Here is a 27,324-nt window from a genome sequence, read left to right on the forward strand (position 1 = left end):
ACCCATTTCTTTTTGTTAGGGTAAGGATAACACTGCTTTGTTGTTACCTCAGCTGATCACTCACTTTGGGGGGAATGCCTGGTGACTTTTACCTGAGCTGATGGACAAAATACTGTGAAATCTAGACCAACCTAGCAAGCTGCTGTCAGAAATGAGGCACCAGCAGCATAGCTGTCCTGGAATGAGTGAGTGTTTGGAGAGATGCAGCATGGCTTTCAGGACTGGTTCTTTTCTACTGCTGCTTTGAGATTTTCCCTCTTGTGTCCAACTTGGCCTGAACAGCCTTCTAATTTATTGCCAAAAGCTGTCCACCCTCTCAGAGACAATTCTGAGTTTGTTTTTGTGTTCTCGTGTGTGTCCTGCTTGCTTCATTCATAGCAAAGTTAAGCTGAGAAAACTGCGAGTGAGCAAACAGGACGCAGCAGCCAAAAGATCTGTCCCTAAATGAGAGCATGGTAGTGGTATTTTTTAAGCATGCCTGTTCACATGCCCAGCCATGGCCTCTTGCCAGAAGCTACTGTATTCCTGGTGTTTACTTCATTTTATTGCTGATCACAGTCAATAACATTTTAGGGCCTCCTGACTATTTGCATACAAAGCCCTTTTGCCTCACTTAAATTCAGCTCAAAACATAACTAAGAAATACTGATTTGACACAAGCCAAAAAATAATCTGGCTTACTGCTATTGTTATTTAATTCAAAATAACTTTCTTTGGGTTAGTGTTATTATTGAATACAAAAATATCTGATTCATAAACATGACCTCAGAATTGGAACAAGTGTATTTTGCCTTATGATTGCCTTAGATGCATTTTCCCAAAAGTACATAAATGCAAAGAAACAAATAGCCATTATTTCCGCTGGGCAGAATTTGAGTGTGGAAGCCTTCAGGTAAACAGTTAGTATTAGTAGCTTTTCCAACAGTTACAGAACTAAAAGAAGTTATTTTATTTTGCCACTTCAGTTACAGCATATTATGGGGTGCTTTCATAATTAAACCATGAATATCAAAGTTGACTCACAGACCAAGTGTAAATATTTAAACAGTTAGCTTAAACCTGCAATATTTGCACATCATCATTTTGACTCAGGAATGTCACGTATATTCAACTATTGCATGTCACATACATGCAAACAAATACGTATAACTTCCTTTTCTGAACACACATCTTGAGGCTTTGAACCCTGGTTATGTATGCACTGATTACTTCAAAATAAAAAAAAAACAAAAAATTGAACAAAATTGAACAAAATTCAAAAAAAAAGAAAACATCAGTGGGTACAAATCTGTACAATACCATTTACTTTTCTAGGTTTGACTCATAAAAGCTGCCACTCATGTACACCAATGCCTTTTGACGCGATTTGCACTCTCCTGGCATTAGTAAGTGGCCTTAAATATGGAGTTTCATGGCTCTCAGAAGCCCTATTGCCAAAAAACACTGTGTGATTTGTGTCTCTCTCATATTACTGTAACTCCTGAATAACTGCTAAAGCTAATGAAGTATAGTGAAGTGATGAGAAGATACTCCAGTAGCTGGGAGTATCACCAGTGTATGGCCTGTATGTTACTTCTTATGAGCCCTTACTAGGTGATTTAATAGGGGATTGATTCAAAAGTCATGTAATAAAAACATATATGCGTATACTTACTCTTCAGTGTTTCTCTTGGTGCCTGTGACTGTAATTGTATAGGAATTGTATAGTGTTTTTTCCTTTTTCATTTCATGTACCTTATGTCATTTCAAAGTGTTTATTTACACCACTTGTAAATCAAGGACGAAAAAGAAGGAAAGGGAAACACAGTGGAAGCCGGATGTCCTGTATTAAAGCTAATGCATATTTATAGCTACCTCTTTTCTGAGTTTCAGGATACTGATTTGATGCAAACAAAGGACATTTTAGTGGCATTTCCTCTTTCGCAACAAGAGTTCAAATCTAGTAAAATCGCTTGTTTGCATTTGCTTCATTTAATTTTATTTAATAGATATTATACAGTGTTAGACTTTCTATTCTGAGTAATGTTGCAAGAGTTAATTTCAAAATGAATCAAAGTAGCAGCAGCAGGAGGTTACAGAAAACTCAGGAGCTATTTTATCATATTTTATGTGAATTTATATTATCATCTTAATTTATGTAGTCATTAAACTTCAGGCAAAGACCTGATACCAATGATAGACAAGCTTCATAAGAGCCCTTGACTGGCTTCAAAATCAGATGTGCTTGAAGTGAGGTTTTCTATCTGATCAGGGGTCTCATTTAGGTTTAATCAGATTTTTACCTGGATTCTATCATGATGCCCATGTACCTATGGTTATTCAGTAATCTGGATGATCCGAGATCTGACAGGTGACAACCTAGCTGATTTTTGTTGAGAGAAATATAGCAAGGTTGGAAAAAAACAAAATTACAAGCAATGTCTTGGATCCGGTTTTATTGTGGATCTCTTTTAAATGAATCTGAAATGAATCTGGGTGCAGAGAACATCAAACACCAGTGTTCTGATGTGGCCTGAGGGCTTCAGTATTTCACTAGAAATTAATTAAGTAACATGAAGTATCTGTGTTATTCACAAAGCAAGACACATTAATTGTGCTGTCAGTTCTTCCTCTACCCTGTAAATAGAGATGCTAATGTAGCTAAGTATTGGTTGGTGTGATGCAGTCCAGTGCATATAATTAGCTACAAGGGGGTTGTTTAGTTCACTCACAGTTGGAAAAATGGAAATGTGATGGGATTTTATCAGAGGACTAGTTATTGGACAAGTAGAATATAATTTTGTATTTCCTGCCCTAAATACCAGGAATTATTAGTAGAGCCTAAAATACGAAAAGAGAAGGTATTTGCAAATTGCCTGCTCAAGACAATGAGGAATCTGGAACTAGACTTCAATGAGCTGCTAGCTTGAGGAGAAGGGTAGAAGATTAAGCAAAACCTGTCAACATAAAGTATCAGGATTTTTTTGAATCAGTGGAACAAAGAGATATCTGGGAATAAATTGTCTTTATCATAGGAAAATTCAAAGCTGCAAAAAAGCCTTCTTGTTATTTTAAGCCTAAAAATAGTTATTATTCATGTTCAAAGTGAGAAAAACCTTCATTGCCATTGCTTGTGATCCAGAAAAAAAAATCACACCACTCGGACAGTAAAATTTCACTTTGAGTGAGCATTCCACAATTTGGCTGTAGCATTCTTATACTCACTGACATACTCTTAAGGCTTTAAGACTTTGACAGTCTTTGGGGCAAGTGAGTTTTAACCCCTGCCAAGGGGTTGTCAGTGGGTAACATTGAGGATGGAGTCTCTGGGCACTGCAGGGGTTGTCCTCTCCCATATGTTGCAAGAGCAGGCCAAGGGGCCTAGCCATACAACGACCATTTGTGGAGAGATCTATGGCTAAAGCCTGAGCTGGCTTTGAAAATTTTGGTCCATATATAGTTTGTCTGAATTAATCAGCTTTCTAGCTGAAAAGGATTTTGACACTTAGGCACATCTGAAAAACTCCTTCCTTTTGTTTATTTTCTATTCCATTTATGCCTGGAGTGTTTCCATAGGATGCTATGAGGTCAGTATAGATAAATAAATAAGGTACTGTATTTCAGCCTCCTGAAGATTGACCTGCTCCTCTTTTCCCTGAACTTTCAGGAGATCTCAAGAGGCTGTGCTGAAGCATGTGTGCTAAAAACATCAGATCCAGCTCCTGCAGACTTTTTCATGGAGCGTACGGATATGCTGGACTAACTAAACCATGTGTATTTATTTACTACTTAAAAAACTTGATTAATTAGTTATTTGTTAAAGACATAACCCAAAGAGATAGATGATAACATGCTACTGAATCTATAACTTACATAACTACTCTAAGTGAAGTAGGTATTTAGATTTTAAGTTGAATTTGATATCATTCTTCGTGGGACCTGAGGTGGTCACAGAGTCAGGTTTTCAAAAGAGCTCCAGGCCAGATTTTCATGTGTTTAGAAAACCCAGCTGGGGCTACACTTCTATAAGGTCCAAGCTCTCATTTATGCATCTAAATAGCAACCTGAGTACAGAGAAGTGTATCTAGGATCCAGTGTCTGAGACATAAATACAGCTTTGTAGCAATGCGTAGTGAGTTTTACCTGGATACAAACATTGGGCTTGGGAATCAGGTTGAATTCCATTTTCAAATTTGAGGGTTGTTTGTGAGAATTTTTTTGCTTGTGAGTTTGGTTTGCTCACTGAGATTGCTTTGTAGGTTTTAGTGTAAAGGAGTCATAAAAGGCAGTTAAGGAGTCATAAAAGCCGTTAAATTCCTACCTGCTTTTTGACTGAAAGTGTATGAAGCTTAAGCTGTTCTGAGTCTCCTGAGTGGAAAATCATGACCCTTTCAATGGAAACTGGCCAAGTTTCACACCCACAACAAAACCCACAGAATTATCATCCTGCTTTGGATTTCTCTCTAAATATTTTGACACAGCTCTTTTTTTCAGCCTCAAGCAGGACAGGGATGTTTTGGCTCTGAACATACCAGCCAAGTCACGTGCTCAGTTTTTGGCCTAGACCCACAGATGGGCAGAGAGCACCAGGTGTTCTCCCATGTCTGCAGTGCCAGGCACCATTGAAGCCCTAGCACAGCAGGAAAACAATTCCAGCATTTGTAAAAGGATTAGATGTAGGAGGGAAAGCATCCTCTTTTTGTCAGATCTTAATTTGTTTCATATGTATTTGTGGAACTGAGCCATCTAAAAGCACAGCAGATGTTTTTGATCATACGGAATGCTGGTTGGGAGTCTTGGTATTGTTGAACCTGTTTGCTCTATTTGTAGTTAGGCATTGCTGACAGGCTCTGTGTTCATATGAAAATATTTTGCTATTACTGACCTCACCTTTTCCATGCAGTGCATAGCTAATACAGTTTGCCAATTACGCAGAACCTTTTCTTCTTCTTTTAATACAGGCAATTATTAAAAACAGAACTGGGATCTTTCTTCACTGAATATCTACAGGTAGGCGTGTGTCTTCTTTAATTTAAATCAGATCTCCTAATATGCTACTGAGCAAAATCATTTCACCCACTCTAAATGCTGATCTGGAGATCCTTGAAACCATTCAGAGATGTCCACCGACTTCTCTATGTTGTGTCATTTATGGACTAATGAGATTTGTATTTTATATATATGTGTATCTAGTTAGATAGTGGAAGCCCAAGCCATGGAATAGATTTGTGCAGTCACTGTATTGCTTTATGACATTGCTGTCTTTCAGTAGACTTTCAGACATTCTCTTTTAGCTTAAAATTGTAAGTTCTTGTGTAAATCAGTTAAGTTCCTTGTAGAATAGTTAATGGGAAAGACATTTAACAATAAGTACCCATCTGTTGAAGCAGTATTTTCCTGCTTCTCTAAGACAGTACATGCTTCGTAGGTAAGCCATTTGAAGTTTGAGAAGCACTTTGTACCGCACAGAATACGTGCTGTATCCTGAAATCAGTAGGTGATTATATCAATGTTTGACAAGTGTCCCAAGTGATTTAAGCAAGATGGACACAGGAGGAGTCCTTTGATGAGTTATCATTAAAACAAAAGACCCTCTTCACTGTCAAAAGTTAAGAAAGAGCAAAATGTGTAATGTGATGGCTGTAGGGAAGTACAGAATTGAGTAAAGGTAGTCTGTATTTTGTTTTACAGAATCAGCTGCTCACAAAAGGCATGGTGATCCTAAGGGACAAGATCCGGTTTTATGAAGGTAACTTGAATTTTGGCATGCCTACCTATATCTGTCACAGGAGTTTCAGCAAATGCATTTTGGATGTAGTGTGATGCATTCTGGGAATCTTCCTGGGACTATGGAATAGTTTGTATCATTTTGTTCTTGCAGTTTTTTGTGTCCTGCCTTGGTGTTCCCATTGATTTTCATCAAGGAGAGGTGACTGCCTGGAGGAGCAGAAAGGAAGTAAAGGAAAGAGTAACTGCAGCATGGACACTTCTCCTTCAGTTATAGCCTGCTCAATATTAAGGAAAAGTGGAAAAATAGACTGAGATTTCTTAATAAACAAAAAACCAAGCACTAAGATCCCAGTTAGTTGAAGTGTCTGGCTATGTCCAAAATAATGTTGTAGCTTTTTTTAAGAGTTATTCTGGATTCATGTATGCGTAATGGAGTCAGACAGGTCAAGGAGCCATTTGTCTGTCTGCACCTTCTGGAAGTGTCACCTTATGGAAGTAAACATCAAGGAGAGGGCTGAAGCACCTCTTTTATGAAGGCAGGCAGAGAGAGTTGGTTTTGTTCAGCCTGAAAAAGAGAAGGCTCCCGGGAGACCTTATAACAATATAAGGTCTTCGAATACCTAAGAGGGCCTGCAAGAAATCTGGAGAGGAACTTTTTACAAGGACGTGTAGGGATAGGACAAGGGGGAATGGCTTTAAACTGACAGAGGGGAGATTTAGATTAGATATTAGGAAAAAATTCTTTACTGTGAGGGTGGTGAGGCACTGGTACAGGTTGCCCAGAGAAGCTGTGGCTGTCCCATTCCTGGAAGCGTCTAAGGCCAGGCTGGACAGAGCTTTGAGCAGCCTGGCCTAGTGGAAGTTGTCCCTGCCCATGGCAGGGGGATTGGAACTGGATGATCTTGAAGGTCCCTTCCAACCAAAACTATTCTGTGATAACCTCACCCGAAGTGTCATTTTACAGTCACCCTCATTTAATGTGTTATGCTATTGTGTGGCATTTAGATGTGCTCTTAAATATGCTGTTTTGTACTAGATGTAGGCATACAAGTTGCACCAGGGGGGTTTAGATTGGATATTAGGAAAAATTTTTCCACCAGAAAGGTTGTCAAGCATTGGAACGGTCTGCCTAGGGAAGTGGTTGAGTCACCATCCCTGGAGGTATGTAACAGATGTGTAGATTTGACACTTAGGGACCTGATTTAATGGTGGACTTGACAGTGCGGGGTGAACGGTTGGACTCTTTGATCTTAAAGGTCTTTTCCACCCAAAATGATTTTTTGATTCTATACATCATCAGAGGATGAAATGGTTTTGGAATATCTTGAAGAATTATTGCCATGTAAGCAGTCTGAATATCTCTGGGGAGCCTTGAGGTGATTTTAAAGAAGTGCATCTTTTCTTTTCCAAAGCTGCAGTCATAATACCACTTAGTCTGAATCACAGAATCCCAAGGGTTGAAAGGGACCTCAAAAGATCATCTAGTCCAATCCCCCTGCAAAAGCAGGGTAACCTAGAGTACATCACACAGGAACTTGTCCAGCCAGGCCTTGAATATCTCCAATGTAGGAGAGTCCACAACCCCCCTGGGCAACCTGTTCCAGTGCTCTGTCACTGTCACAGTAAAGAACTTTTTCCTGAAGTTCACATGGAGCCTCTTATGCTCCAGTTTACACCCATTACCCCTTGGTATGAGTTTGAACTGAATTTGGGGTTCTTTGCAGCAGAGGCAGCAGCACTGCAGTCACAGAATATTAGGAATTGGAAGGGACCTCAAAAGATCATCTAGTCCAATCCCCCTGCCGGAGCAGGAGCACCTAGATGAGGTTACACAGGAAGGCGTCCAGGCAAGTTTTGAATGTCTCCAGAGAAGGAGACTCCACAACCTCCCTGGGCAGCCTGTTCCAGTGTTCCATCACTCTCACTGAGAAGAAGTTTCTTCTCAAATTTAAGTGGAACCTCTTGTGTTCCAGTTTGAGCCCATTACCCCTTGTCTTACCATTGTTTGCCACTAAGAAGAGCCTGGCTCCATCCTCGTGACACTCACCCTTTATATATTCATAAACGTTAATGAGGTCACCCCTCAGTCTCCTCTTTTCCAAACTAAAGAGACCCAGCTCCCTCAGCCTTTCCTCATAAGGGAGATGCTCCACTCCCTTAATCATCTTTGTCGCCCTGCGTTGGACTCTGTCCAGCAGTTCCCTGTCCTTCTTGAACTGAGGGGCCCAGAACTGGACACAATATTCCAGATGTGGTCTCACCAGGGCAGAGTAGAGGGGAAGGAGGACCTCTCTCGACCTACTGACCACCCCCCTTCTAATACACCCCAGGATGCCATTGGCCTTCTTGGGCACAAGGGCACAGTGCTGGCTCATGGTCATCCTGCCGTCCACTAGGACCCCCAGGTCCCTCTCCCCTACACTACTCTCTAACAGGTCGTTCCCCAACCTATACTGGAACCTGGGGTTGTTCCTACCCAGATGTAACACTCTACACTTTCCCTTGTTATATTTCATTACATTTTTCACAGCCCAACTCTCCAGCCAGTCCATCCTGTAGTTAGTGACTCCATAGCTCCCAAAACACCCAAGACAAAGTTGGGAGCACAGAAATTTTGGGAGCATCCATCCTGAGCAGGGCTCCCTTCCTGGGTCAGCAGCAGCAGTAGTCCTGCCCTCAAGTCTCAGGTTGTCCCGCATCCCATGGTTTGAGTTTCCCTATCCAGTTGGTGTTGAAGTTTTCAAAAGTGAAAAATGATCACTTCAGAGCACACTTTAGAGGGTTTTTGGCCTGCAGTGGGTTTTGAAACAATGATTTTTTTTATTCTTATATTTCTTACAGGGGTCTCAGTTAGCTTTTAGAAGCACTGTGAAAAGTACTGCATGTATTTTTATGTCATAAAAAATTGACTATATCATGCATCATTGAAATGAGCATTTAGAGTAACTCAGCTTCCTAAAATCTGGCAAATGCTTATGGTAAATGTAGGGATCTTTGCCTGATGGCAAAACAAACATATCATTGAATGGAAATGAAAGTCACATTCCTCTGTGTGAAAGATGTTCACCATCATCAACAAACCATAGGATTTCTTCCAGAGCCCCCTGTAAAAGGCCTGCCTGGCAAAAGCAGTTCACCCTGCAGCCTTTCTGAGCCGCTGTACAGAAATCCATCACTTCAGAAAGCAAGCTGCCCACAAGATGAAAGGAATGTACACTAGTAAATGCGTGTTTATCTCAACAGGGTAATTTGTTTTCATGCAATTCTAGCAGCAAATTTGAAAAACAACTGATGTTCAGCACCCACACCTAGAGCCAGATTTGTAAGGGCTTAGTTTCCACTTAACCTTAGTTTGTGGGTAACTAGCATATTTAACTCTTTTTAAAACTCTGCCCTCAAGGCATAGAGGGATTTGGTTTCTCCTTCATGGTCAGATTTACCTCTTTGGAACACCTTCATATTTCAGACACTAGTATATGGAGGTTATAATACAACAGCATTGTTGTGGTTTAACCCCAGCTGGCAACTAAGCACATCACAGCCACTCACTCACTCTCCCCTGGTGGTCTCGGAGAGAGACTTGGAAAGGTAAAAGTGAGAAAAGACAGTTTATTAGGTAAAGCAAAAGCTGTGCACGCAAGCAAAGCAAACCAAGGAATTCATTCACCACTTCCTATCACAGGCAGGTGTTCAGCCATCCCCAGGACAGCAGAGCTCCATCATGCGTAACGGTTACTTGGGAAGGCAAATGCCATCACTCTGAATGTCCCCCACTTCCTCCTTCTTTCCCCAGGTTTGTATGCTGAGCATGATGTGATATAGTCTGGGATACCCCTTGAGTCAGTTGGGGTCAGCTGTCCTGGCTGTGTCCCCTCCCAGCTTCTTGTGCACCCCCAGCCTGCTTGCTAGTGGGGTGAGAAGCAGAAAAAAAGCCTTGGCTCTGTGCAAGCACTGCTGGGGTATAACTAAAACATCCCTGTGTTATCAACACTGTTTCCAGCACAAACCCAAAACACAGACCCATACAAGCAACTATGAAGAAAATTAACTCTATCCCAGCCAAAACTAGCACAGGTATTTATTATTATTACTATTACTGCTACAGCTGCTAGGAAATTTTGAACCAGATTCCCTGCTGTGTTCCACTGGAATTAATGCAAGACAAATTTAGAAAAACATTGAAACCAAGAACACCCTTTTCAGTCTTGTGCACAAGTGTGTAGGACAGAGAGGACTCCTGCCTGGTGGTACAGAAACAAAGACCTTGGCGTGGTTCACACGCCAGCAGCTGCAGTATACCATGGTGATCCACATTTGTCACTGAAAGCACTTAAAGTCATTAACCCAGGAATAATTCAGGAGTTGCAGATGGGCCAGAGCTGGTGCTATTTGTCATGTACTTAAAAATGCAGGGAGATCAAGTATCCCATAATAAAGATTGGCACTTAGCTAACTTTGAGTAGGAGATGCTTCCATGCATAGTTTCTTTGTGATATGTGTGTAATTCTGGGCAAAATGTTCCTTGGCTGAGTCCCTAAGTAATGCTGTAATACAGAAATTAAGAATAGTATCTGATTCTGACACCAATAGTAATATTGATTGGTTGCTACTGAATTTGCTTCCTGATAAGCCATATTGTCTTCTATGAATGCCTCATAATCATTGATGCATATATCTCCATAATACTTGCTGGTGGAGGTGCAGTGGCATTGCTCTCCTTTCACAGTTGGATTAGGGACACAGTGATGCTAAAGAGCTTGCCCAAGGTCACACAGGCTGTTCTGGGGAACAGAGATTTGAAGCCAGCATCCAGGTTTTGACTGCATCCTTTGAAAGTTACAGTAAAAAATACAGCCGCAACACACTGTCTTTTTCCATAGATCTTGGGTGAGATTTTCTCTGTAACCACAGATACAGGGAAGTTAAGGGGTTGCTTTGAGGGGTTGCTTTGTGGAGCATCTCCACAGAGAGTGGTTTGCTCTGCTGCTTTGCTGCTTGGAGGACAGAGGGGAGAGTGGTGGGGGAGGGATTTCTCTGCAGGAATGCTTCCATGTTTAACCTGCTGTGTCCTCCTCGTGCTGCTCTCCTTGTCTACAAGGTATTAACTGCAAGAAGAGGAGGAGGAGGTAACCTGGGCTATTACTGTTTGTTCTTCATACTCAGAAAATTTGAGTAAGGTCTAATGTGAAAGTCTTTGAGTTTACTAAGAACATCAGATGTGTCACCTGAAAAGACACAAATACTGAATGATCTGATACACGAAAGGAATACTATTTCCATACTGCTAATAGTAGCTGTTACATGATTCATCTTTGTGTATAGTACCATATTCACATTGTTTCCTACATGTCTCAGTCGTTGCAGTTACTTATTACAACATAAACAGTTCACTGTTTTGTGTTTTCGCAGGGCAGAAACTACTGGATACCTTAGCTGAAACCTGGGACTTTTTCTTCAGTGATGTCCTGCCCATGCTTCAGGCTATTTTCTATCCTGTGCAGGTGAAAAATTACTCTGTTACTATAGCATCTTGAAAAACTGGAAAAAGCAACTTTACTGGTTCATCAACAGATTGATGCAATCCTTAACTCTCTCTCCTTAGGCCAGCCTCCCAGTGCAGCTGTTCTGTATAGTCATGTCATGCAAATAAGTTACTTATGCAAACAGGTTTGAAGTGCTCGTGTGAAAAAGATGAAGGGGAACTTTGAAAACCAAAGTGGACTGCAGAAAGGATGGTGATTCCTTCTGCCAACTGACACTAAAAGTCAAAAAAGGTTATGAATGATAAGGTCTAATATGCACACTGTGAATATACACACAAGTGGAGCTGTGTTGACTTAAATATCTTCATATGAATTTGTACTGGAAGAATCTCCATTTTTGAAAAGAAATTGTATTTCTGAGATGGAATTCTATGCTATTGTAAGTGCACAGCAATAGTCAGTGGAGTGAGACAAATTTACATGAGCACAGAATTTGACCCCAGTAATTTTAGATCCACAATAGGTACTTGATCTGATTTGGATGAAGGATCAATCTTCTAATTTAGTGATGGCCATAGAGTGTTGTTTGTCACTTAAATCCCAAGGAAATCCTTGTACCAGATAGGTACAAGTGACCTTCTGGAGCTGCTCCTATATGTCCAAGGATTTTAGTAGGAGCTTGTTGCCTAAACATATTTGAGGAAACTTCAGAAACCTCCCATTTTTCCAAGTGGACTTTACACCTAGAAGGACTGTGCCAATGTTAATGGTATTACCATTTGCAGATAATACAGACATGAATTCAGTGGAAAAGCTTCAGCTTTACACAGAATTTGATTCTGAAAGGGAAGACCTCTAGAAACACGCAGGGCTACTTCACCCATTCACTTGTGTCTTCCTAACAGAAACTTTAAAAAAGATAGAAATAAGATGGTATTAGAACACAATGGGATATTTCATGTTCCACATAATTCAAATGTAAGGCATTTGGACACCTAGAGATATAGGTAGGCTCTCAACGTGGTTTTCCAAAGCACTTGACTAAATTAGAACTCAGATGTTTCTGAAAAATGCATCAAATACTCCTTTTCACTGTTGTATTCCTGAAGCCTTTGAAAATAATTTAGCAACACAAGTCTCCTCTCCTTTGAGATGGAAATAATTGCTTGAATTTTTAAAGGAGCCTAGAGGGGTAAGAACCTTAAATCCCATGCAATTTCAAATAGATCTGGGTGCCTGATGTTCTGAGGTTACTTCCAAGAGCTCAGCTGGTGCTCTTGTGAATTCAGTTCATTAGAAATTGAAGCAAATTTGCGGCCTTCAGTATATATTGCTAACAAAGTGAAAAGGAATGGGTGAGGTGGAGTGGAATTGGATCAGGCTTCTTTATTCCAAACTAAGATAAGTCAGTACTAGCTGTGTACCAGACATTCCTGGAAGTGCTAATATTTGGCTGGCAGCACTCATAACTGCAGGCAAGAATATGTATGTACAGCCATATATACCCAAGTAAAAAACCTTGATGCCAGACACAGGAACAGTTTTACAGCCCTTCATAAGGCATGCAGTGTTAATCTCTGCAAGCAGACTTAGCATTGTATCCTTCAGGTGAGATTTTCTTCAATGAGAATGTATTCTTGAGCTGCAAAAAGATGTCTTTGAAAATGCATTATGAAACTTTAGCTCTGCTTGTGCCTTATAGTGAAGTCTTCCAGACTGCAGAGAAAAGGGGGATCCATAGGTGGGCTGAGTGGGGATTCCCACTGTAATTTAAAGACAGTAACCAGACAGTACTAAAAATCTTGAGAAGCAATAGAAATTGTCTTTTTCAACCCTGCTTTAAAAAAAAACAAACAACCAACCGAAAAAACCCAACCCCTCAAACCAAACATACATGATACTTTTCATTACTGTTAAAGTACAAAATATCCATATATATCCCGTTCTCAGATATGATCCCCCACACCACACCCCACCATTTTCACACACAATCAGGCTCAGTCATTGTGTGCAACATTCATTACTGCCAAATCAAATTCAATGTTCAGACTTGTGGGCTGCTCTGTGTCCTTTGTATGTTTCCTTTGCATGTTTCCTTTGCATGTTTCCTTTGCTTTTCATTTAGGTTTACCATTCTTGTAATCCCTTAGAAGTGGAGGAAGGAATTTTGACAGCAGAGTTTGAAACTCATTTTCATGCTGCTCATAATCTGTCTTGCTTTGTTTCTGTTTCTAAGGGGAAGGAGCCCTCGGTTCGGCAGCTGGCTCTTCTGCACTTTAGGAATATAATTACCCTCAACATTAAATTGGAAGATGCATTATCACGTTCTCGGGCCAGAGTTCCACCTTCTATTATTCAGATGCTATTAATACTCCAGGTAAATTGGCTACTTTTCTCAATCTGTTTTCTGTATCTTTTTGTACTGTATTGCTGAAGACTTCTTAAGCAGTCTCTGATTTTGCTCATTCATTGAACACTTCTTATGCAGAATTACAGAGCTTCTGTGCAATTAACTGTGGCCCTGATACCTAAAAGTAAAGACTGCAGAGGTTCAGATCTCATGCCTTAAGATCCAGAGGGCCTGAGAGTAAAGGCTTGTTTTGAAACGTGGGCCTTGAAATACAAAGTTTTGCAAGCAGATCAGTGTATGTGGTAATAATGTGACTTACATTAAATGTTGTGTATTACTGCGTTAGCAGTTCTGGATATGAACCTTCACATCTGGAGTAGGCAGTTTATGGTTGAATCGTGGTCATATTTGGTCACTAGAACCAAATTCTGTCAAAGCTGTTGATACAAAACCATTAAGACCAGATACTGTTATTTGTCTTAAGTGTTAGATTTCTTTTTTTTTCAGTAGTAGTAGTGAGGAGAAACAAAATGAGGAATTCCAAGCAAAAAAGTTTAGGATTTTTTTTGCTTAATTAAAGAAAAGCATGAGTTTGTGTTGAGGAGAAGAAAGGTTGAGGCAGAAGGGAGGGAGAAAGTCAGGAGCAGATTCCTAGGAGGTGAGGAAGTTGAGATTTTCTTGGCTGGTGATTTTTTTAATAAACAATTTGATTTACAGCAAACGAAAGGATATAGTTTCTCACATTCAAAATGTTTCTTTGCTCTACATTTCCATATGAATTAGTTCTGTGTTTGAAATTGTTTCAAATAACAGGATAATCTAAAGGTCAGTGATGAAAATAGAACAAGGAGTAAGATTCTCTTTGCTGGGTGAAGAAATGGTATTTCACCCCTGCTATTGCAGCGTACTTGTTGGAGTGTGTATAGTGGTGTGTTGAACCTAGTTTTCTCAGAAGAAGATACTTATATGATAGGACTGCCATCCTGCCCCATGTCTCACTTCTCCCTAGCCTCCGTCTTGTCAAATGCTTCTTGAAACTGCTGGCTGACTGTGGCGCAATGGCAGTAGTATCAGAGATATTAAGATTCCTAGGAGCTTCATGGAAATTAGTATCTGGAGAGAGGAGAGGAGCCTCAGGGTAAAACTGGAGTATGGTTTTAACTGCATAATGAGACATCAAAGAATTCACATAATTGAACTGTGAACCCAGCTGTGTTAATAGACACCAGAGACTCCACATGAGAGACAGCACCATCGCAAAAAACTTAATCACAGGAGGGTTGTCTATCAGGCCTCATCCCTTCTTAGATGCATTCTAAACCAAGCTTCAGCAGTGTCATTACTAACAGATCTGCAGGCTTTTTTGTGGTTTCTTCATTAGAGAGTCTGTTGGCTATGGGCAGGATCCGGCTTCGAATGGATTCAGTGGTGAGCTGGGAACTGAATAACATCCTGATTTAGAAAGTTCATAGGAGGTGATATGGAGTCATTTGCCAGGATCATCGCTACAAGAAACTGTTGCTTTGCAAATCTGCTTTCTTAACAACCAGAAGTGTTAACAAGATGGATGCCTGTTTAGGGTAAAAGACCAAATCCATTCTCATTGCAAATATGCTGATGGAAATCAATAATGAAGTGAAAGGGAGTTTGCCCCTGGGCATTTATTTCTGCATACGTTACCTACATGTGGTGGGAATGGTGAAAGCCCTTTCTTGGGAATAGATCTGCCAAACTTGTGGTTTAAAATCTAATGTAGCAAAAGGTCAAAAGAAGATCTGGGAATTAGCTGTTTACATGCTTAGCAGTGTTAGTCAATAATTGGATTTCAGAGCAAAGGCTTTTTCCCAGGCTCAAATGTCACATTAAACACAAGCAAATTTTATACATTTGTGGTGTAATAATGGAATTTTCTTGTCTTAGTTTAACTGAACATGTGAATAGGGCTGGAAGAGAGATGACAATTCAGCTGTCCAAAGAGCATATCGTGGAATTATGTGTGGGGACTTTCCAGACTGGGAGATGGTGTCTCAGTGTGGGCATTGTCTAATCCCTATTTCTATCTACCTTGTGTATCTCTTCCATTAGAATCTCATTGACACTGGATTGGACTCCTGTGGCTAGAAGATGAGTCTAGTGATGCTGACACTGGACCAAGTGTTGAACTTGGTGCTAAGTTGAACTATTTTTGTCCTGGGCAGCCTTGTGCAGCTGTGTTACCTAAGGAGCAGGCTATGTTCTTCAAGTCAGCAGCTGTAATGTCAGCTGAAGGTCACAGGTTGACAAAGGCCCATGCTGACGTGCACCAGTCTGTCCTATTAGACTGGATTAAAGTGGCAGAGATTTGGTAACTAATGCAGGGTGCATCTGGTATTGCTCATGTTTTAGCTTGTTGTAGTGTAGAGGAAAAGATCTGTCAGTTTGTCAGGTAAAGAAAATTTCCTTATGGAGTGGAAAGAAAGCTTTTTAAAGAGGAAATGGAAGCTGCAGCAATCCTTGGGCTTTAAATTCAGGAGGTAGTTGCTGATTTGGCAAAGCTCAGTAAGCAAACGTTTTACCTGAGCTTGCGTTAGCTTCACTGGCTTCAGCATGTGAGCAATTTCATTGACTCCTGTGAAGTTACTGACCTATTGCAAGTTGCACACGTTCCTTGTTTGCTCAGTGGGCTGCACTCTGTGAAGGAGAATAAAACAGTCCCTGCCGAAGACCTCCTGAATAGAAGGGCCTGAACTTCATTGTTTGGGTGACTTTTTTTTCCCTTCTTTGTATCCTTTTTTGTTGTCCACAGTAATCGGGCCAGCATAGCCTGACCCAATTACAATGCACAAACTGAAATGTTAATCCTTTGTGGCAGCTTTATAGGCAACATAAGCTGAAGTGCCTTCAGGATATTCCTGTTTTAAGTTGCAAGGTCTTCAAGAGCAGAGTCATGGCTGAGTAAAGTAAAAGAATTACAGAATCATAGAATGGTTTGGTTTGGAAAGTACTTTAAGATCATCTAATTCCAACTCCCCTGCCATAGGCAGGGACACCTCACCCTACACCACGTTGCCCAAGGCTTTAGATAGAGCTCACATAACTATGCCGAGTAGTTGGTCTTGCCTTGATGACCTTTCTCTTTGGGTGAAATTACAAAGCTGGAGAGAGAAGGATAAACAGAAGTAGAGAGTGGAAAAGAATTTTCTCCTTTGTGCTTTTGGAAACCAAAGAGAGCAAAACTACCACTAGAGGGTAAAGAATCTGACTTACTTCCCAAAGGATGTTAAAGACAAGCTTTGCCACTGAAACTGGAACATCTTTTCTCCAGGTGTCTCTCCTGAGGTCTGAGAATGTTGGAGGAGAAGCACTGAAGAGTGTTTATCTGTATCTTTCAGTTAACGTCAGGTTTATTTGCATTCACAGAATCTCTCTGGGTAACCCGTGTTATTTAAAAACCCTAGAAGAGCACAGCATAGTATCTTTCGTGCTGAGGGATGAGGCCTCACTAAACATAAGCTCTGACGAGAAAAATAAAACCTGTGGTTTCCTTTTTGGCTTCTCTGAGCTTCGTTTGAACTCCCTTGTCTGTTGTCTTTCTCTGTAAAAGAAGACAAAATAAAACTGTCCAGTGGGACCTATTTGTTATCTCTGAAAAATTCCTAAATATAAGTTCAGCTCCTTGTACTTTAAAGGGGTGGAAAAACACATTGCAAGAGCTGAAAGCAAAATCCAGACTTCCAGTTTTCCATCTCAACAGCCACATAGCAAACTGAAGACAGTGTAGTGGTTAAAAACGAAACACCCTTTGCTATGAGAAGACTGCAGGGTCCTGCCTGTGGAAAACAGATTTGCCGTAACTCTACAATATGTGTCAGCTGAGGTCAAATTTTTATAGCCATAGGCTTCTGAATTTGGTGGTTGCTTTTGAGAGGTTGTCTTACTAAGTCTCTTAGACCTGAAGCACCGGTTGAACAAAGTGGTGTGGGCCGGATGTTTCAACATGCTTTTAATTTCTCTTTACCTTTTTCTGAATTCCTAGTTTATAAGACAAAGTAGAAACCAATAAATGTATTTAAAAATACAGTTAAAAATAAAAAAAAAATAAAATTAATTCCCATAAGCCACATGCACTTCCCCTTGGTTGTGCATTAATGTGTTTTCTTCCTTCCCGGTGAGAGGGTGGCTTGTCTGTGTCATTTGCATCAGCCCCATAAGCACATAAGGAGTCAGGTAGGAAATTTTAAAGCTGGGACACTGGCTGACACGAAAGGAAGAGTCTTTCATTGCTTTGTGTTGACATAATAAAACTGGGAATCTGGTCCTCAAGATTTACGCCTTAAGAGTATTTTGTAGAAACAACACTCGCTTCTAAGTAATATCCTCCCTCTTATTCTGCCTTAGTACCAGCAAGTATGTGTCTCTACCAGCAAGTGTAGTTTGCAATAATTAAATTGACACAGGTTTGTTATCCTGGAATGAATTTGTATTGCCATGATTTTTAACAAGGCATAACATTCATTTGTTGTAAGAAAAAGAGCTTTTTGAAAGACAGTCTTGACCTTTTTGCTATTGAGTACTCATCATATTTGATTTTTCTTTTCTTCATATGGTTTTCATTGTTGTGCTAGTTTTCTGGTGCTGGGAATCATTTCTGTATGGAGGCAGCAAAAATGCTAGAACTATTTCATGTACATTGTGGTGTATTGCCTCGAGCAGGTTAGAATGTGCTGTGTTAATGAGTATGAGACAAGAAGCTGGGAACTGACCAGAAAGTTCAAAACAGTGACAGCATCACTAGCCAGAATGCAATGCAGGGGAGCAAGTACCAACCATTGGCTGGCACTTTGGTTGGCCAGTGGTGCCAGGCAGGAGTGTTAAATACACTATTTGTACTAACCAGAGTAGTAACTGACTTGCTTGGTTGTCAGTCAAGAGTAATTCCCCTGCCATAGCTGGGGACCTTGGTGTAAGTGAGAAGAATGTGAGTCAGTGACAGTCGATGGCTATCCGTTTTCCGTTTACAAACTGTAGGCTTATAGTTAAGGAGGGAAACTCATCAGAGGTATTTTCCCTCTGTAATGCTTTTATCTTTGCTTCCACTTGGCACTTATTTCATGGCTCACCACAAGTGGGTTTTCTCTAGGGGCAGTGATGGGGGGGGTGAGTGTGGTTGCTCTTAACCATTTTGTAAGCCAGACTGACAGGGGCTTTATCAGTATTAATTCCAATGTAGCTTCCATTTCTGCACCACAGAAGTTGAAAGATCTGCACTCATGTGGATCCTATTTGTAACTAAGGCCATTGCCATGTGAAAAGAACGGATTTCATTTTGAAATCAGGTACTTTCCAAAACTAGCTCTCATCGTATTTGCCAACACTATGTGTTGCCACTTCTGTAATCTTAAGCAGTGGGAAAACAGGAAAGCAATATAAAAATATTGTAGTTGTTTTGCTTTGTTACATACGAACCAGTCTCACGAACACCATGACGTAGTAATTCAAATGTGTGCCTTGTCCCTCCTCTTTAACAGAAAGACAGTGTTCAGTGGAGCATGACCATAACTTTGTCCATGTCAATTAAACACAATTATTTTAGAAGGCAGTTTGCATTGTGCAAACTCCTTTGGGCGTACATTAGCAATGCATTTTAAGAGTACCTCACTTTAAATATGAAGGATACCAAAGGTATGGCTTCAGATGGAGTTGATCAAACACTGCAGCAGTTGTCTAGACTGCTCTGACTTATGATCCGTGAGGTTCCTTGCAGTTACTGCCAATTTGTTGTCTTGCACTTTGGTAGGTGAGAAGTGCTTACTAGTCCTCCTTCAAATTGCTCAACACTTGCCTTGGGGCTAGAGTGGGCATGCATGGAGTTCTGGTGTAGCTGCTGCCTGTGGCACCTGAGACAACCTTAGCCCATAATAATGTACTTGTGCAACATAAGTGTAAGTTGTTTCAGCTCAAGTCAGTTAGATGCATGTTGAACCTCAGCTAAACCAGGTTATCTATGCTAAAATATATGTCTGTCTCCTGGAATTTGCCTCCATTAATGAAACTGGCCTATTAAAACCACTATAAGTTCATTGGTAGGCAAATCTTTACTCCTTAAATAACAGAGTTAAATCAGTAAAATAATTCTTAACTTGAATTAGAATGTCATAGAATCATAGAATAGTTAGGGTTGGAAAGGACCTTAAGATCATCTAGTTCCAACCCCCCTGCCATGGGCAGGAACACCTCACACTAAACCATGTCACCCAAGGCCTCATCCAACCTGGCCTTGAACACCGCCAAGGATGGAGCATTCACAACCTCCCTGGGCAACCCATTCCAGTGCCTCACCACCCTAACAGTAAAGAATTTCTTCCTTATATCCAATCTAAACTTTCCCTGTTTAAGTTTTAACCTCTTACCCCTTGTCCTGTCACTACAGTCCCTAATGAATAGTCTGTCCCCAGCATCCTTGTAGGCCCCCTTCAGATACTGGAAGGCTGCTAATGAGGTCTCCACGCAGCCTTCTCTTCTCCAGGCTGAACAGCCCCAACTTTCTCAGCCTGTCTCCATATGGGAGGTGCTGCAGTCCCCTGATCATCCTCGTGGCCCTCCTCTGGACTTGTTCCAACAGTTCTATGTCCTTTTTATGTTGAGGACACCAGAACTGCACACAATACTCCAAGTGAGGTCTCACGAGAGCAGAGTAGAGGGGCAGGATCACCTCCTTCGACCTGCTGGTCATGCTCCTTTTGATGCAGCCCAGGATACGGTTGGCTTTCTGGGCTGTGAACACACAATGCCGGCTCATGTTCATTTTCTCATCGACCAACACCGCCAAGTCCTTCTTTGCAGGGCTGCTCTGAATCTCTTCTCTGCCCAACCTGTAGCGGTGCCTGGGATTGCTTTGACCCAGGTGGGGGACCTTGCACTTGGCTTGGTTAAACTTCATAAGGTTGGCATCAGCCCACCTCACAAGCATGTCGAGGCCCCTCTGGATGGCATCCCTTCCCTCCGGTGTATCAACCGAACCACACAGCTTGGTGTCATCGGCAAACTTGCTGAGGGCACACTCAATTCCACTGTCCATGTCACCGACAAAGATGCTGAACAAGACCAGTCCCAACACCGATCCCTGAGGGACACCACTCGTTGCTGGCCTCCAGCTGGACATTGAGCTGTTGACTACGACTCTTTGCATGTGGCCATCCAGCCAGTTCTTTATCCACCGAGTGGTCCACCTATCAAATTGATATCTCTCCAATTTAGAGACAAGGATGTCATGTGGGACAGTGTCTGACACTTTGCACAAGTCCACATAGATGATATCAACTGCTCTACCCCTGTCCATCAGTTCCATAGCCCCATCATAGAAGGCCACCAAATTGGTCAGGCAGGATTTCCCCTTAGTGAAGCCATGCTGGCTGTCACCAACCACCTCCTTGTTTTTCATGTGCCTTAGCATGCCTTCCAGGAGAATCTGCTCCAAGATTTTGCCAGGCACAGAGGTGAGACTGACTGGTCTGTAATTCCCTGGGTCATCCATTTTCCCCTTCTTGAAAATGGGGGTTATGTTTCCCTTTTTGCAGTAGTCGGGAACTTCACCTGACTGCCATGATTTTTCAAATATGATGGACAGTGGCTTAGCAACTTCATTCGCCAGCTCCTTCAGGACCCATGGATGGATGTTGTCAGGTCCCATGGACTTGTGTATGTTCAGGTTTTTAAGATGATCTGGAACCAGATCCTCTCCTACAGTGGGCCTGGGGTCTTCAGAACTGCAGTCCCTGCAGAACTTGTGACTTTATCAAGTAAGAGGGGAAGGTTTTAACTTAATTGCATTAATTTGTACAATGTCTTTTGTGTACAAATTTGTACAAATGTCTTTTGTGGACCCATTTGAGCCAGTAGACTGAAACTGGCATAAAAGATAGATAGCTTAGAAATTTTGACTATTGAAAAACTCTGAGCAGGAAAGGTTCCCACGGTGCAAGAATCCTTTGAGGCATGGTGCTTTAATACTGTAATTCATGGGTTGTCTACAGGGGGAACATAAGAAAGTTAATCTAAGCTACCTTTTAAAGAAGATTAATTAAACCTCATTAAAACTCTGTATGGACACTCATTCTGAGAATTAAAGGGGTAGGAAGGGAGACAAATTAATGACACTTGAGTTCTACATCAGAGGCTTAAGCACAATTTATCTAACCAGCTTTCTCTTCTTAATTTAGTGAATATAATTTCATTTTCCTGGGTGTCTCCAGGTAGACAAAGCCACAGGGGAATCGTGGCTGTTTAGTTGCTCAAGGCTTTACAGGATGGGATCCCAAGAGGGGACAGTCACTTCTTGGCTGTCATATCTGACCACAGACCTGGGAGCCATCCCAGGTGCCACCAGCACCCTGGGTGATATCTACCAGCTATGGCAGTGATGGTACCCAGCACAAAAGGGGAGGACCTTTTGCTCTCTGTGATTGAGTTGTGTCCATACGGGTAGCCAGGTGAGCCGATTCTGTGGTTGGGGTCACTGGTGCAGCATCTTCTGGTCTTCCTGCTGGGTTCACCTGTCCCTGATCACAAGAAGAAAAACACAAGTAATGTCCAACAGAAAGACTGCAGGGTTCTTTGTAGTGTTGCATACATGGGCTTCCCCATGATTTTTTGGAGACAAGTCAACATCACTTTCCAGTCAGATCTGTACTGAGCTGCAGCTGGGTTTGGAGTGGTTTGGATAGTCCCCTGTGCAGGTACCAGCATGCCTGTGTCTTCTTACTGCCTAAAGCTTTCTGGCTGAACACACGGCTAGCAGAGAAACTACCCACTGGGAGATTTCAGAGGCAGCCCATGTGCTCGGTCTGCTCCTTGAGCCCTTCTTGTAGCAGACACGGGGCTCCAAAGTGCTCACTGCATTTTAAACACCAGTGCTTGCTGGTAGCACAGCTTCTTCCATCATCTTGCAGGCTGCTGTGTCACCTTACCTTCCCATACATTACCTTCTGACTCTTTTCCCCTCCCAACACCATCTTCTTTTCTCATGGGACAGAAGGGAAGAAGGCAGAGAAGCTAGTAACTGGCAGCATGTTAGTCACATGGAGGACTGTGTGTGCCACTGGCCTGTTAGACAGTCTCAACTGACAAGCATCGCTCAGTGATGTCCAAACTGCAGAGTCCTTCTGGAAGCAGTGATGACCTGAGCAAGTTATGGGGATGTGGGCAGCAGCTGTTGGAAATGCAGATGCTGTGAAGCTCCATTTGCCATCCAGGCAGTGGGAGCTGGAGCTGGTTGCATTCTCTGGCAGGCAGCCATCTGTCCGTCTAGTCTGGGGACAGACAAGGGCACAGCCAGAGGTCCTTTCCCTAGAAAGGAGGTGTTCCCCAGCATCAGACACTGAGCGATTTGCCCACGTTGATGTGAATGGCAACTTTGTGGAAGAATCCCCTGTAATTAGATAGGAGCGAAACAAATTATTTCCTGTATGAATTGTTTGTAAGCAACTCTGGCAGCTGTTTGCTTTCAGTCAGGAGTGATTTCTCCTGGGGTTTCGGTGCTGCCTGTTTCTCTGTCTCTACTATAGAATTTTATTATTATGGAAAGATGTGTTCCTATTTAAGCTGACAGGGTGATTAAAACAAATTACATAAAATACCCTAGCCTCTGCCTTCTCCCCAGAAGGTGCACTGAGAAGGGAAAGAATTGTGAAAAGTATGGAAGCTTCTGCTCTGTAGTGCCACCCAAGTCCACCCCAAGCCATTCCTCTCCTGGTCTGTGGTTGCTAGTGACAGAACCAGGAGCCCACAGGGATAGCACGTACCATGCTGGTGGCATGGGGACTTGTGCAGTGGTCTTTGAGGTTTATTTCTGCCGAAAATAAAAAGGCTGTGTGCTGCAGTCTGGAAAAGACAGGGGGTGATTGAATGAGTCTCTTGGAGACATCCTTTCTCCCATGGTGAGTGGACAGGGTTAACTGTCTTCTATCAGTAATTTCACAGACTTAGCCGTAGCTCTGCTGCAGCTGCGGAAGAAACAACCATGTGGCACAGTGATATGTGACACATACTGTGGAATTCATTAACTTGTCACTACCCAATTATTACAGGCAATTAAAAGGTAAACAGTTAATCACGTGACAGAGCAGGAGTCAGATTACTTTATTTGATTTAAACTGTTAATCTGTTGGCAGCCTTCTCCTGTTTCTAGTGAGCTACCAGGTGGTTGCAGCAAAACTTCTGCAGCGCAAGGTGACAGTGATGTGACAGGTCATGACTGCAAGTCAGCTGTGTGGGTAGTCATGCCGAGCATCCCCAGTACATCCTGGTTTTGCTGTGATAGAACCAGCTAGCCATGGTGGTGTGGTTTTGCTGAGAAGCAACCATCCATCAGGAGGGTGAGAGCTGTGGTGGGCAAGACATGGGTGCAGCGAAGGTAGAGAACTGCTCCTCACTCATGTGCTCTTCACAATGGATCCAAAGGCCTCTGGTTTTAAGTCATTAGGCAGGGGATTGCTGTGCTCTTGACTCAAATGCAAAGCAAAAAGCAAGCATGCTGCAATCAAGCAGATGCTGCTGGCAAGAGGAAAAGCCATTGTTTAGCCTGGCTGGAATCTGTCAGAAAGGTATTTTGCAAAATACAGCTGCTGGAGTGGTGCTCACATAAAAGCAATTACATTTCTTCTCCTTGAGGAGCTGAGAGCTGTCAGCTGCTTCTGTTTCTGGCCACCGTGTATCTCCAAGCCTCTCTTCTTTCTAGTGTGGGTAGACAAGAGCCTTCATGCACTGTGCACTGTATAAACACAATGAAAATATAGTCTCTGCGCTAAAGTTTGTGTAGCTTGATGCCAGAGGTGGTAGATGCATCTGGACAGACAAATAGAGAACGGGAGGAAACAAGAAGACAAACATGCTAAAAGTGATTTTATGACATATAATATGTTGTTTGCCTTAGTGGTCTAGGTGTCTTGTAGGGACAGTGTGGTCCTTCTTGCCCTCTTGTAGGCTGCCTGTTGGGCTTCAAGAGAAAAAATAAATCCTTCATTCCTTCTGTATCACTCATGAGCCTTTCTTGTGGTTTCCTTGTTTAGATGAAGAGAATAAAACCTTGGAAGAAGCATTGGGGTATTTCCACTGTTTCTCAAAATGTCTGAATGGCATGAGGACAGATGTTTAGGCAGCATGAAGCTAATGCAGCTGTAGTAAAGCCTGTGTATAGTAGACGAGGAATTGCATAGTAATTTTGCCTGGAAAGCTCTAGAACATGGTTACATATGTGGCTGTGTTGTTAACATTTAAAACAGAACCAAGGAGAAGGCTTGCTCTGTGGAGCTGGCTGTGTGATATTCTGTGAATTAAAGCACCAGCCAGCACTGAGGGGAGAAAAAAGGGACTTTCATTTCAGCATTAGAGTCATATCAACAAGAGGTAGGTCAGGGCATCTGCTGGTTTCAACCACACAGGTTTCCATTACGTAAAGACCTACCACAGTTGTTTCAAGACTTGCTGAATGGTGCTGAATTTTGCCAGAGCATGGAGTTGCCAGAGTGCATGTCCCTAGTGGGTGGTAAGTACGAAGGAGGGGGAAGGTCTGTCCTTCAGAGCCATTCCTGCGATCACATCCTAATCTGTGTACTGTTTGCAACTGGGGAGTACTCTGCTCAGTGCTCTCTGCTTGCAGACTTGGATTTTGTATGCTTATTTTTCTTTGTTTCTTTTTATCCACTACACATTGGGTTGCTGAGAGAGGGTTTCTGCTCTAGATCCAGTCAGTTATTTTCCAAGAATTCTGAATTGGCAAAGACATTTTTATTGAAATTAAATCATTCTGTAGAAATGTGTTGCTTTCAGCAAAGCTTTTGCTGCAAGCCAGGAGGGCTTCCTCAGGCCCAGGATGCCAGGTACCTGGGCTCCAAAACTTATGTGATGTGGGATTGAATGGAAGATCTACCTGCTTGTGCAAGAGAATTACCATGAGGCACTGCTCATTTTCCAGTTACCCTGGTGGGTTACTTGTGCCTACACAAGCAGCAGGCTGAGGGCAAGCAGCTGTCCTGAGAGTCTGGTTGCCTGAGCCATTCTTTGGTGTCTGAGCCATGCACCTTCTTAAGCCAGGAGAGATAGGTGATCTGGAGGTGATCTGCTGCTTTCTGGCTCAGGGGAATGAGTTGTTGGTGATGAAAACAGTGTTGCTGCCAGAAATAGCAAATACTTTAAAAATCCAGAAGGCAGAGCTGACACATCTGCTCAGTCTATTCAAGGGTATTTCAGAAAAGAAGAAAACTCATGGAGTAGATTCAGCTACCTGTAAAGGATGAGGCAGTAAGGAGGATGCTGAGGGATGAATTTTCATTAGTGATTTAAAAGGGGAGTGTGGCTGTGAAAGGCAGTATCAGAAATCCTCACAATTAGTCAACAGCAGTCAAGTTAACGTTTGCAGCTCTTCAAAAGCATTTCTTGAGTGTCTCCTCAAAAGAGCCTGGATGCACTGAGGGAGGGCTCTGCCACCCCTTTTTCTGTATGAGTACCCACCTGAAAATAGATGCAAGATGGATTTACTTGTAATAAATGTTAAATGAGAAAACACTCAGAGCCAAGAGTAGGTCAAAGACTTGAATGCTCAGAGTTAAAAGTCATCAATTCCCCAGCAAGGTTAGATGAGCTTAATGTGTATAGATCAGCAAGAACTTCAGGAGAGAGCCTAAAAAGAAATGAGAAGCTTTATTCTCTTGGACATTAAACATCACATCTAATTATTTGGTAACTCGCAGGGTGATCTCTGCATGGGGCTGCACAAGCACTTTTGTGCAGGTGTGTGCTTGCCTGTGAGTGCAATGTGGCAGTGGTAAAACATTTGTAAATGCAGATAAACTAACTCTAGGTCAAATTTATTCCATAAACTGCTCTTCAGAGACACTTACCTCTGCGTAGATTCATTTGGTGGGTTGTTTCAAAGTCATTTTAGCTTATTTGACTGAGATGATTGCAGCTCTCATCTGTGCCCAGGGGAGTCACTTAGCTGGGAAGCAGACAACCTCTAGCCCTAAAACTATGAAAGACAAAAGTGCATACCATTATTGTTGGATCTTTATTAGCAAACTGGCTGTTCAGCTTCTGCAGGATCCTAAGCACTGTACTTAAGTCCTCAAAGGGACTTCCTTACTTTTAATCGTTTCATATCTTACTTATCTTCGGTCTTCATCTTCTGCTTTGTCTTTTGCAGTCTCATATAAAATGTCGAGTAACAGTTTAAAGGGAGATTGGATTTCTGTGGGTCATGGGAAGACTAGCCTGTTCGTAGTCTTTGATCCTTTCTGGAAAGAAAAATCCTATTGCTATCTTTCTGCAGCTAAGCCATTTGAAAAACTCTCTCACCAGCTGAACACAAACCATGTCTGAGTGTTTTGTCTTCCTTATCTTTTGTCTGTGTCTCAGTGCCACCAGTGAAAGGAAGAGAGAGACAGAGCAGCTTCTCACGCTGACATTGACATAACTTGGCACTTGCTGGAGATTAAAGTGAATATGACAAGATCTTTATTTCTGAGGCAGTCGCAAGGATCTGAAGTGCTGACTTCTGTCAATATGGCAATTGCAAGCTTCTCTGCCTCTCCCTCCCGTGAACGTTGTTGCTATGAGAAAAACAACAGGCAGAGATGAGACAAGACATGATTTAACCCTTTGAATATTCTAGGCTTTACCAGTGTGCCAATGGCTTAGGATAAAATAAAGAGAGGAAAAAATGTTGCGAGGCAACACTACCGAGGTCTCATAACAATACAGCCATGAACTGTGCAGCTGCATCTGTCCTTACTGTGCAAAAAAGATACC

General features: G+C 42.0%; 1 protein-coding gene across 1 annotated transcript in view; it reads left to right on the top strand.

The window, feature by feature from the left end:
- PRR5 (proline rich 5) overlaps positions 1 to 27,324 on the top strand; it is a gene marked incomplete at its 3' end in the record, with an annotated part of 56,767 nt that overhangs the window by 13,107 nt on the left and 16,336 nt on the right. The window contains exons 3-6 of the mRNA XM_080628789.1: positions 4,941 to 4,989; positions 5,671 to 5,728; positions 11,119 to 11,210; positions 13,429 to 13,569. Of these exons, the coding sequence (XP_080484915.1) occupies positions 4,941 to 4,989; positions 5,671 to 5,728; positions 11,119 to 11,210; positions 13,429 to 13,569 (340 nt within the window). The remainder of the gene's footprint in view (positions 1 to 4,940; positions 4,990 to 5,670; positions 5,729 to 11,118; positions 11,211 to 13,428; positions 13,570 to 27,324) is intronic.

The sequence above is a fragment of the Psittacula echo genome, assembly GCF_963264785.1.
Source record: "Psittacula echo genome assembly, chromosome: 1".
In the NCBI taxonomy this organism is placed as follows: domain Eukaryota; kingdom Metazoa; phylum Chordata; class Aves; order Psittaciformes; family Psittacidae; genus Psittacula; species Psittacula echo.